General features: G+C 22.8%; 3 protein-coding genes and 1 long non-coding RNA gene across 12 annotated transcripts in view; 2 read left to right on the top strand and 2 right to left on the bottom strand.

The window, feature by feature from the left end:
• LOC126903945 (uncharacterized) overlaps positions 1–3138 on the bottom strand; it is a 9248-nt gene extending 6110 nt beyond the window's left edge. The window contains exons 1-2 of the long non-coding RNA XR_007703640.1: positions 3025–3138; positions 2272–2468 (exon numbers count right to left, since the gene is read on the bottom strand). This is a non-coding gene — a long non-coding RNA (uncharacterized LOC126903945). The remainder of the gene's footprint in view (positions 1–2271; positions 2469–3024) is intronic.
• The window catches only part of LOC126903941 (uncharacterized), a 9837-nt gene extending 2595 nt beyond the window's left edge, over positions 1–7242 (top strand). For 3 of the 8 annotated variants that reach the window (XM_050682530.1, XM_050682529.1, XM_050682528.1), the window contains exons 3-5: positions 4094–4215; positions 4276–4358; positions 6438–7242. In XM_050682530.1, coding sequence (XP_050538487.1) covers positions 4094–4215; positions 4276–4358; positions 6438–6574 — 342 coding nt within the window. In that variant the 3' untranslated portion in view covers positions 6575–7242. Of the gene's footprint in view, positions 1–3087; positions 3208–3508; positions 3755–3873; positions 3996–4093; positions 4216–4275; positions 4359–6437 lie in introns of those variants that run through there. The other 5 variants (XM_050682524.1, XM_050682523.1, XM_050682526.1 and 2 more) reach the window with 4 other exon arrangements.
• LOC126903944 (39S ribosomal protein L33, mitochondrial-like) lies at positions 2565–2999 on the bottom strand. Its single transcript, XM_050682532.1, has one exon. It carries the CDS (start codon positions 2874–2876, stop codon positions 2655–2657), a length of 222 nt encoding a protein of 73 aa, XP_050538489.1. The 5' UTR covers positions 2877–2999; the 3' UTR covers positions 2565–2654.
• A 2542-nt stretch (positions 7243–9784) lies between the features above and the next one.
• LOC126904519 (thrombospondin type-1 domain-containing protein 4-like) overlaps positions 9785–12224 on the top strand; it is a 58839-nt gene continuing 56399 nt past the window's right edge. For both annotated transcript variants that reach the window (XM_050683604.1, XM_050683606.1), the window contains exon 1: positions 9785–10022. In XM_050683604.1, coding sequence (XP_050539561.1) covers positions 10000–10022 — 23 coding nt within the window. In that variant the 5' untranslated portion in view covers positions 9785–9999. The remainder of the gene's footprint in view (positions 10023–12224) is intronic.

The following is a 12224-nucleotide window of genomic DNA, read 5'->3' on the forward strand; positions in this document are numbered from 1 at the left end:
AAAAAAAAAAAAAAGTAATGCAAAATATTTACTGCTTAAAAAATTATTTTTACACGACTGGCATTACTTCAGGGCAGCCCCTGCCGTCTATAAGTGGGAATGGTGTGTCCAGTGATGGCATGCTGAACATTAATAATAAATTATTTATAAACAATTTTGATATTCTAAATGTTAATCTGAGTACATGATTTTTGTTTCTATCAAAACATAAATTTAAATAAAATTCTATTTTTGTAAATCTTTTATCTTCTTTTGGAGTATTTATTTATAAAATGTTGAAAAAATTATATACTTTAAAGGTATAATTTGGTATTATTATAAACAAAACCCATGTTAATTATTAATCCTGATTGATATGATTTTGATATTCTCCTGAAATTGAAGAGATAATGTTTAAATCTTTCTCGAAAGTTATATGTTTCGTATTAAAATAAGAATATTTTAATGTCTTTTATAATGCTTCTTAATATCATAGAAAAAAAATAAGTTAATAACTAAATATTTTTAAAGAAATTGATAACTAAAAATTATTTTTTTTGCAGGTATCAAACACTTTGTTTAACTCATGTGCCTGAACATAGTACTCAAATATATGAATTTAGGTGATTTGTCGAGTGTGTAACGTTTATACCATGGGTACCTACATTTTACCTCAGATCAGAGTTTCAAGCTTATTGTGATTAATCATCAAGCATTTTCATTTTGTTACAATTTATAATTGATTTAATATTTTTAGAATTATCATGTATACCATGTAGATGTAGTATACTGTTTAATTTTTACTGACTCCTAAACTAAACTAGTTTATGTATCCAGTTTCTAAGAATATAACGTTTTGAATTAATGATCGGCAATTTTTTCATTTAATTACAAAATTTTGACAAATAAAATATTTGTGGACATAGTAATAATGTTTGTTTTTTAACCACGCAGTATTAAATCCACTTGACAACAATAAAAAACTTATCAAAGGCTCACTTTATTTTATTTATAAAATATCCACTAAACATTTTTGAGGAAATAATCATGGTTTCCCTAATTTATCTTTGAGATTTTTAAATTAACTAGACATTTGTATTGAAAATGTAATACAAAATTTTAGCCAATTCAATTAGCCATAAAAAATAATATACTANCATTTTAGCCAATTCAATTAGCCATAAAAAATAATATACTATTTAGTCAATATAATTATTATAAAAATCTTACTATTACTATTTATTACAAGATGATAATATTGAATGTTAACTTTTTTTATATAATAATCACTTATGGTTTTAAATAACATAAAAAATAGTTTCTTAATGAAATATTATTGTGCTTATACTAAGAATTAGTTAATTTAAGAACAATGTAATAATTTAAACCCTTAAATTTTAAATTGTGAGTATGATTATAAAAATTATTATAGTTATTTTTCTGTTGTACAATTTAATTGACTGTGATTACATTTAAATGTGTTGCTTAGTTGTTTTTATGTATTATTTTACATTTTTTTTTCATACAACTATTTATAAAATATTTTTTTTAAATATAGTATGAATAAAAACTGAAATTTTGTGTTTTTTATTTTATGAATCAACTGATATTGATTTATAATATTCAGAGCAAAGTAGGGGTGCTTTTAAAAATTGTTTTTAATATTTTTATCTTTGGGCTCCCCAAAATTTAATCTAATAATTATTAATAAAAACTGTACAAAATTTGAAACATGATAAAATTAACCAGTACCCCCCTTGTCCAATGGTAAGGGGTTAAATGGTTATTTTCCAAAAGTATAAGCTGGATTTTCATTATAAATTTGTTTTATATTTAACTTTAAATAACCCATAAAGAGAATATTTTACTGAAATTTCAAAAATTTACTTATATATAGGTTAAACTACTAATATGAACTAACATAAGTGCTGTATACAACAATAAAAAAAAATTATTTGAATTTTTAATGAGATTACTTTTTAATATTAATTTATTAAAAATTGTTTCACTAAGAATCTAGTATATTCTTACGAGAACATTTTTTATTATTGTAAAAAAATGATTCATTTTAAAAATGTTATTAAAATGAAGTGAAATGCAACTCTAATAATAATATAATTAAATTAAGACGGACATTTGGCTAATTAATAAATAAATAATCAAACTTTATGCAAACCCATTGAATTAAGTTCTATATTCAAACCAAATCTGTTTAGAACTAATTGCAAGTTATTTTTATGATGGTAATTAATAATTTGTTTAAAATAATATTTAGAATTATTTTTGATATACCAAAAACTACTATTTTTTTTCAGAACTAAATATGTACTGTTCAGTACGAAATATTGTCAAGAGTTTTAATATATTACATCTCAGAAAATCCTCTTCTAAATATCCAAAGCTTCCTGAAGAACCATCTACATGTTGCATGTCTGGATGTGCTAATTGTGTGTGGATTGAGTATGCCAACTCAGTTAGAGACATTTTATCTGAATATGATAGCAATGAAACCATTAAATTAGTATTAGAAAAAATACAAGATCCTAATATGAGAGCTTTTTTATCCTTGGAATTAAAGTCAAAAATCAAAAAATAATTATGTAACTATATTGAACAAAAATGATGAAATACATTATAATTACAATATATCTATTATTATTTATGAAATACAATGATTAAGCTGGTTCAGTAAATCTCTTTACATTGGCACTTCTAATTTTCTTGCGCTCCTTGTAAACTGCCATATGACCTATCCATGGATCAAAATGTATTAGTTCCAGTTTATCTGCTAAACGTTCTCTAAAAACATTGTATTTATGACCACTAACTATACTCTCCATTAAAACCATGGTATGTTTAGATTTGACTTTTTTAAGCAACACATTTGTTAAATACATCTTATTTTAGTAGTTATTTAAAATAATCACAAACAATAACCGAGACAAAAATTTTATATTGGCATTACTTAAACAGAATAGATGATAACTATGTACTTTTTAATATCTCGGTGGTAAAATGCAATTAAAAATTTATATATGAACATACATCAGATGAAATATTGATAACACATCAATCCACCACAAAATTGATATGAACTATTCTGAGAACAGGCTATATGTTATACTTGTAGAACTTCAATTGGAGTTCTTTTTATAAATTCAAATTTAAAAAGATTATATTCATTAGAGTTGTGAATAATCAGTTAAATATTGAAGTTATTTTACTAAGGTAAAAAAGTTTTTAACTCTTTACATTTATTTTTAATATATTAGGTTATCTATAAAATATTATTTTATAGTAATTAAATATAAATGCAATTGGAGATATAAGTTGATAACGATTTATATATAATCTTAATTTAATGATTTCAAATTAAATTTATAAAAATATAAAAAAAAAGTTTTTTGATGATTCATTACAATAGTAAAAATTATAATCGAAAAATAAAGCAATCCATTCATTATTACACGAATTAATGAGTTAAGGCAAATAGTTTAAATTAAAATTATTTTATTATCAGTAAAAAAAAACTACGCGCTCTATCAAATACAACACTTACTATACTTTTCCGTTAACAATTTCGAAGAATCTTCACTTTGTAAACTAAATTTTGTTATAGTTTGAAAAAAGTTTATATAGCACCACAAATACGAATTTATAATGTTTTCCGACATAGTAGATAACTTAAATTTAAATTTGGAATCATTTTCAAACTTGTCTGACGTATTATTCGAATGTGAAAATATGACCGAAGAAATTCAGAAAGAGCATGAAAGTAAGTTGTATTTTTTAAGTAATAGATATAATTCAATTATTTCAGAAATTATAATTATAATTGTATCATTATAAAATAATAATTGAATTTGTTTATTATTACAATTATAACGATTTTAGGATTAAATAATGTCTGTAATGAAATAAACAATGACTTATTGAAACATGAAGAACAGTTATCATATGTTGAAAGAGAACGTGTCAAACTTATGTCAGAATTGGCTTTGAACATGCAAACAAATGTAAGCAAATTTTGTAAAGTTCGATGATTAACTTTTCTAAATAATTAATTCCATATATATATATACATTTGATCATCACTTATAATGCTTTCTTGTAGCATGATATAAAAAATAAAGTGGAGAATTTAAAAAATACCCAACAATCCATTGAATTTGATTACAAAAAATTTAATAGAATGAAAGCAAGTAGTACAGATATAGATAAATTATCACACATAAAGTAAGTTTTGATTTATCTATGTTATATCAATAAATTTATTAATAAATTTTTATTTTTCAGAAAAACATTTATTACTTATAAAAATATGTTGAAAATTCATTTTGATTATTCTAATGGACTAAATGCAATAGTTCAAAAAGGCTGTATCCTTTTTAGTACTTAAAATACCTTAAATATTTAAAAATTAAATAGAATTGATTATTTACACTAACTTTTTTAGCTTCGATGCGAAGCTGAGAAGGTATTAATTTTACTATGATGTTTTTTTTTTTTTTTTTATGTCTGTTGCCACTTTTTCTCAGCTTTCACTGGACCGATTTCTTTCAAAAATACGTCAAAAGATCACAAATCGTATCTAGTTGGAGACATTACCTTTAAAAATTGAAAAAAAATCCCTCGTTCCCCGAAAATGGGGGAAATATCCAAAAAAGGTTACAAATTTAAAAATCGGTAAATTTTGTCATTTTTTTCACTTTTTTTTCTTAAAACTGCCATAACTTTTTCAAAAATCAACAAATCAACATAATTTTTTTTTATACTAAAACTTTAGATATTTCCCTTTCATTTGATATCATTTTTTTGAAAATCTATCACTTAACCTGCTCATTGGAGGGGATTTAAAATAGCAACTTTTTTACAAAAACTAACTTTTTCAACTTAATTTTTGAAAATGTTTCGGAAAAACTGCGTCCTTTAAACATATATCAAATTAAAGCTTATTTTATGTAATATAGAATAAAAAAAAAAAATTTGTCCCGACACTTTATCTTCTACATTAAAACGGTTGCCGTAGTTAAAAAAACACTATTTTTTGTTAAAATTTTCGATTTTAAATTTTCAATTTAAAAATGGTATAACTTTTTGAAAAATGTATATATCAGCACAAATTTTTTTTTTCTAAATACATTATAAGAACATCTTTCATTTGACATACTTTTTATTAAAATTGGACAATTTCCCCTTATATAGGGGGCGTTCAAAACTTGAAATATTGTAAAAAACATAGATCTTTTTCAACTGAACTTTTGAAAATGTTCTGGAAATACTGCGTCCTTTAAACATATATCAAATCAAAGGTTATGTTATATACTATCAAATGAAAAAAAAAAATTTGTCCCGACATCTTATCTTCTATGTGCAAATGGCTGTCGAAAATTAAAAAAAAATGTAATGTTTGCGATAAAAATCACCTTTTATCGGCATGTTTTTTATACTTAAAACTGCCATAACTTTTTCAAAAAATGAACAAATAAAAATAATATTTTTTTGTATTGAAACCTTAGATATTTACCTTTCATTTGATATAATTTTTTTTGAAAATCTAACACTTATTCTGCTCACTGGGAGGATTTAAAATAGTAACTTTTTTACAAAAAATAACTTTTTCAACTTAATTTTTGAAAATGTTCCGGAAATACTGCGTCCTTTAAACATATATCAAATTAAAGCTTATTTTATGTACTATAAAATAATAAAAAAAAATTTGTCCCGACGACCTATCTTCTATGCGTAAATGGCTACCGTATTCAAAAATATGCTATTTTAACAAATTTTTTTTTTTTAAATTAAACACTATCTACAGATTTGCATCGAAACGTTTCTTATGATAGTGATTTTAATCACTGTCCGATATCATCTATACTGGACCCAACTATGCCACGACCCCATTGTGCTGGGTTTTTTTATAATTATTTCATCCTAATTTGATTTTTATATTTTAAATGTTTTGCTCTCCTATATTTAAGTTTGAAGTTCAATATTGTAGTTAATTGATTATGAACTTATTAAAGATAGATGGTAATTTAATAATTCATAATTCATAAAAGATAATTATTATTATTATTTTATATGGACAAGGCTTTTTTATTGTGGATATGTACAATCCAAAGTATAATAAATATTGTTACTAAAATTTTAGATGCTCAGAAAAACTATTATTTACAAATATTTATTAATTATTTACAAATGTTCAATGCAAAAATAGAATATTAAAAAATTACTCTTAAAAATTTTGTTATTTAAAATAAAAAACATTGTTGTAAGAAATGTCATTATAATTATAACTAATTATAGATCAATAAAGCATTTCATTTAGGTGTGCAAGTTTTGGGCTATGGAAGTTTTCTTGTCTTATAGTTCAAACAATAGGTTTTACAAAAAGATGTTAACATAAATAACATTGTAAAAATTTTGATTTAAATTCCCTTAATATTTTTATATAGATATGTATAATAGAATTACCATGAAACTAACTTATTTCGAGTTCAATACAGAAACAAAATCAGCAGATGAAATAACTAAATATTTATGGAATAAAATACAGAAGATTTCAGACAAAAATTGGGAGTCAATTAATTAAATTTCATATTATTTATAATAAAATGTTCTAAGTATATTCTTAATTTTTTCATAACTTGGAAAGTAAATATCATATAATTGTTAACCATTATTCTCTTGCTAGTAAAAAAGACAGTCTATAATTTCTACTTTTTATTGAATTAATGACTTGTCGAATAAAAAGTAATCCTCGTATTTTTCAAAAAATCATATAACTGAAATTTTAACTTGTTTATTTAATATAATTAATAAACTAAAGCTGGAGTTAAATATTTTAAATAATTCACTGAATACATGTTTATTTTGTATATCTAAATTTACAAATTTATACTATTAACTATGATTTTAAAATAATAATTGTTTCTTGAAAAACTTAATGAAATAATTTGTTATTTTAGGATAAAATTTGTTATTTAAAATACTTAAATGTTATTATTTATTAATATTACTAATTTCAAATGTATCTCGTTTACATATCATTTGTAATTCTTATTAATTTTTTTTGTAATCTTTTTATAATGACTTTTTCTTTTTTTTTTTTTTGAGATTAAAATTTTTCCATTAAAATACCGTTGTCTTAATTGGGTTCAGCTTTGTGGTTTGTTGGTTTATAGCTTGGGCCATTTTTGAGTTTTATTATTTTTATAAATGTTTTGATGTCATTGAATGGTATAAGTCTAAGTAAAGTTACATTTGGATAGTTAGCTACAATTTTAGTGTATTTATAAATGTCTTCTTTGCCTTTTTATGACCAGGTATCCTTATTTACTTTTATTAAAGTATATTTATTTATATATAAATAATCTAAATTTTTTTTTTTTAGTATTTGATTTATAAATTTATTGTCATTAATTTTTCATGTATTTTATTTCTGTTAATAATATAAAATGTTAATATAAATAATATTTATAATTTTTTTTATTTTGGTATTGTATAATATTTTTATAAATTATTATCTAACTCTAAATTAACAATGGACTATATATATCTTTTGTTCAACAGATAAGGTTATTATTAATTAGGTGAGGCTAATAATTTATTTTTGGGTAGTATTGAATTTTTTATTGTAAATTTGTGAATCAGAAAATAAACAAGTTTTTTTTGGTGTGTTGTGCTAATTTTTAAACTGTGAACTTAGTAAAGGTTCAATGACTAGGTTGTTTTTGGTATAGATATTTTTTTCTTTTGTAAAGCCCTGGGATTATAACTATATTTACCTTAGGCATTTCCCTATCCAAAATATAATTTCTATGAAATAATGACAAACAACAAAAATATCAATTGTATAAAATTGTATATTTTTGTGTGACTTGTCATAGCAAGTTAGTAAAATTTGAGATGGTCCCGCGAGAACAACCCCCTTAATCTGAGTCTAGTTATATATATATGAAAACAATGTAATGTTTTATTTTCATTTTAAAAGTATAAAAACAAAAGTTTACTAGTTACTATTGCAGAACAATTGAAATTCCGTTATATGTCAATAGCATAATAGGTAAAAAAGGTTATATTTTATGAGCGGAATAACTTGAAATTATACTAATTATTAATATATAATTGTATATTAAGTAAATAGAACTAAGATTAAGATATTTTTTGTACATTTAAATATGTATTATATTTTGTAACAAAAAACACTTAAATGGATATTAAGGATGTAAATTTGAAAACAATTTGCATAAGATTTTTTAGTGGTTAACTAGTGAGAAATATCTAAGTCTGGTTACAGATTAAATACACTGATTATAAATTTCTTATGTTTTTCTAAAATTTTAATTACTTCCATGAAAAGAGTCATTTTGTCGTTAATTAATTTTTATATCAATCAAGTTTATGACACATTAGACGCCTATTAATTCTATTTATATCTTATATCATATAAATGAAGGGCTCAGTTAACAACCAGTCAACTTTACTATTTAAAAGAAATTTGAACTATTCTAAATAAATAATTTATTTGTTACAAATTATCTAAGCTTTATTATTAGCAAATTATCTCAATACGACTTGTATAACAATGTCTAAACAAAAGTCAGATAAGATCAGGGTTAAATTTTGTTAATTATTTTTATTTTAATCTTTTAGGAATATTGTAATTTAATTAGAATATACATCAATTACTGAATTCACTTCTAAAAGTTCGAGACATGTACTTATAAAAGGCTTAAAGTCTTGAAGTTAGCTAGTAATAAATCTTTAATAATTAAAGTATGTATAAGTGTATTTCTGGGTACTAAAAACAATTTATGAATAATAAGTTATTGAAAAACATAATTTTTTTTTGAAATATTTATATATTTTCTAGATTTCTCAAAATGAACTAGAGGTATATTTAAGAGTGTATCAGAGAGCTATGACATCCCTTTGAGTAATGCTTTATTTTATTTATTAAAGCAAGTATTTATTCAGTATATGATGAAACAATACCAAAAAATGTTTTCAAATTAATAAATTTACTGAACATATTAAAGAAATATAATTTCATTACAAATTAGAATATTTTTGTTATCATTTAAATGATTTAAATAAAGCTTTCTCTTCATATACAGTTGTCCCACTAGGTTTTGACATTTTTAATAAGTTGATTCAGTGAATATTTTGCGTCACTTTTATATTTAAATAATTTCTACAGATTTAGTGTACGTTAAAAGCATATTATCATTATTTTTCTCAAGGAAAAAAATTAACATGATTTTTTTTTTATATATTCAACAATTTTAAAAATGGCCGTGTTTCAGATATTTTCTTATAAAAAATGTTGACGAGTCAATGACAACTTTAAAATAAGTACTTATGGAATACAAGAATTTTAATACGTCGAGTGGGTATGTATAGTCTATGTATTAAAATGTATGTAACTCTGTAAGTACTTATCCTAAATGAAAAAAAAATTTAAATAAAAAAAATAATGCTAAATACTGGTTTAAACTACAAAAGTTATAAATGTATCAAAAACTGGTGGTACACTATATATTATGACAACCCCTTTGGAAAAATTTAGTGTATATCAAAGTAATGATCTCTTCAATTACGAAAAAGTTACTAATTCTAGTTGGGTTTGTAAATATTTTCTAAATATTATAGTATATTAATTACATACTCGAAGAATTCATACTAAGAATTGGTTTGCGTTGGTCTTTTAGATTGGGGCAGTTAGCAATGTCAAGTGGAACTTCAGATTCAGTCTTAGCGTCGCACGTGCCAGGCCTTATCACATACATACGGCATACATAAAAATTGTTTTACTGCGAGAAGGACGTGCGTCGTCGTCATAACCGTCGTGCCGGTAGATACGATGATCACGTGTAAGTTGTCTTCAACTTTCAACATCACAGTATATTTGATTTTTAAAAACCTACATTTTACTTTGTTTTAAATGTAAAAGATATAATTCTATTATGCGGTTAATAAATAATAGTAAACATTTGAAATAAATAATTTATTAACATGGAATGTGCAAAATTATTATGGTAAGATATATTTATTTTTTCTATAAAGAGTTAAAAAATAATAATAATTTTTTTAACGAAGGAAAATGGTGTTTGAACACTAAATTTTGAAAGGATGTTTCATAATAATTTATTTTCTTGTACAAGCTTTATTTTTATTTTTGTAAATAAAAAAAATAAATAAAACTTTGTGAATACAATTTTTAAATTATCCACCTACTTAAGTGATATGTTTATTTATATATCACATTTATTTTTTTAAAAGAATAAAAGAAATAAAATTATTATGTAATAAAAATACTTTAATAATCAAATAATTTTTTGAATCTATTTTAAATTATTTGTGTCAAAATTTACATTATAACAAGGCAACAAAAGTTTACCAAATAATATTTTCAGAGAATAAAAACTAAAAATAATATTAGGGGTGGTATAGTTAATAAAAAATCAAAAAATCTATTTATCCGTTGTCATTATAAAAACAAATTATTATTGAAGGATTTATTTAATATAAATATAAATACAAATATACTTAAATAGTATTGATAAATAAAATATTTGCATTATAAAATATATTTGAAGGTGAAAAAAGCAAAAAACTCTGGGTAATATAGTATGCATTTTTTTTTCAAATTTAAGAGTAAAATTATACTGTTGTATTTATTGATTAATTTTTATTGTATTTTTCATCTGATCAACTTATTTCTTATGTATCAAAAAATATTCACGAGTTTTGGTTCAGTTTTTTTAATAATAATTAGCTTTTACATACTAATAAATATTGTAGACATATTGTTTTAGGTGCGTGTCAAAAAAATTGTCTTTACGTCCAACTAAATCTAGTATAAATTTGTTTTTTACTACATTATTAAAAAAGTTAGGTTGCCCAAAATCAAAAGTTCGAAATGGAGTAAACTTTGATACGTCTCTAGCTCTAAGATGCTATTTAATAGTTTCTCTGTTTTGAAATTTCATCTCTGAATAATTTAATCTATCTAGATAAAATAAAGTTTAAAATTAACGGTTTAACATATTTTTCATAACACACTCAAAGACGTAATCGAACAAAGAGGTTAGAATTTATAAATTTCTTTTTTTTTTTAAATGAGCCGCAATTCTTATTTATTTAATTAATATTTTTATAGTAATTTTTAAAAATTGTAATGATTAAAATCTCTTTTTTGAATTTTTGTTTGAATATGACACTAAATTTGTCGATATCGAGTATCAAGTATTTTTAATATTTTTTTACAAATTGTGAAAATAATAAACTACTAGAAAACAGAATATGAATATTTTGGGGACCGCTGACGCCCCTTTTAGTTACATTCCTATTTGATACTCTATATTATAGTATCAAAACATTATAGATTAACAGTTACCATTCAGTCTTTTATTGTATTATATTATATTATTTTATGCTTTATGAATTATATTTAATTTCTAATAATTTATTCAGATAGCATTTTCTGTCACTAAATTTGCCAACTGAAAAATTAATCAAATGTTATTCAAGCAATTTTTATACGTTGTCATCTCCCCAATAATGCCATTGATGACAAATTTACGCTCACTCCTGTTTGTAAACTAATAAATGATTTATAACTATATGGCGAGGGCATCTGGTTACCCCAATACTCCCATTGGTATAAACCGTGTATATTTTATTCGTTGGTTGAATAATTATTTCTTTGCCTAAAGTATAATTCGTTATTGTTAGTAATATTCATTTAATTTAGTTTCAACAATCAAAATGTCAATTAACCTACATGTAAATAAATAGGTAGAGGCTGGCGACGTTTGTAAGTGTTATGTTAAAAGCAATATATGTACTTAACACTAGAACGGATTTCCGCAAAACACGCCCAGCGGTTTTATAATAATGCTGTGGAAGCAAAATTCGGATTTATTGCACTCCCATTTTTAGTTCATTATTATTGTGCTTATTTCTAAATAGGCATGATTAACTAAACAGACTTATATATTGTGTTAGTCATTTTTTTTAAGTATTACATTTTGGTTATATTTAACTTGTGTATTATTTAAAAAAAAATTGTTTGTTGCCGATTAATGCTTGCTAGTGATAATATACCATTTTAGTGTTATAAAATACTACTATATAGTATAAGTCAAAACAAAAATAAATTTTAACAAAGAATGTTAAAATCTTGTTATATAAAAATTAACGCCATAAATTTGAGGATTTATTATAGTGTTAGGTTT

Source organism: Daktulosphaira vitifoliae, unplaced genomic scaffold, assembly GCF_025091365.1.
Source record: "Daktulosphaira vitifoliae isolate Bord-2020 unplaced genomic scaffold, ASM2509136v1 Scaffold_4, whole genome shotgun sequence".
Taxonomy (NCBI): Eukaryota; Metazoa; Arthropoda; class Insecta; order Hemiptera; family Phylloxeridae; genus Daktulosphaira; species Daktulosphaira vitifoliae.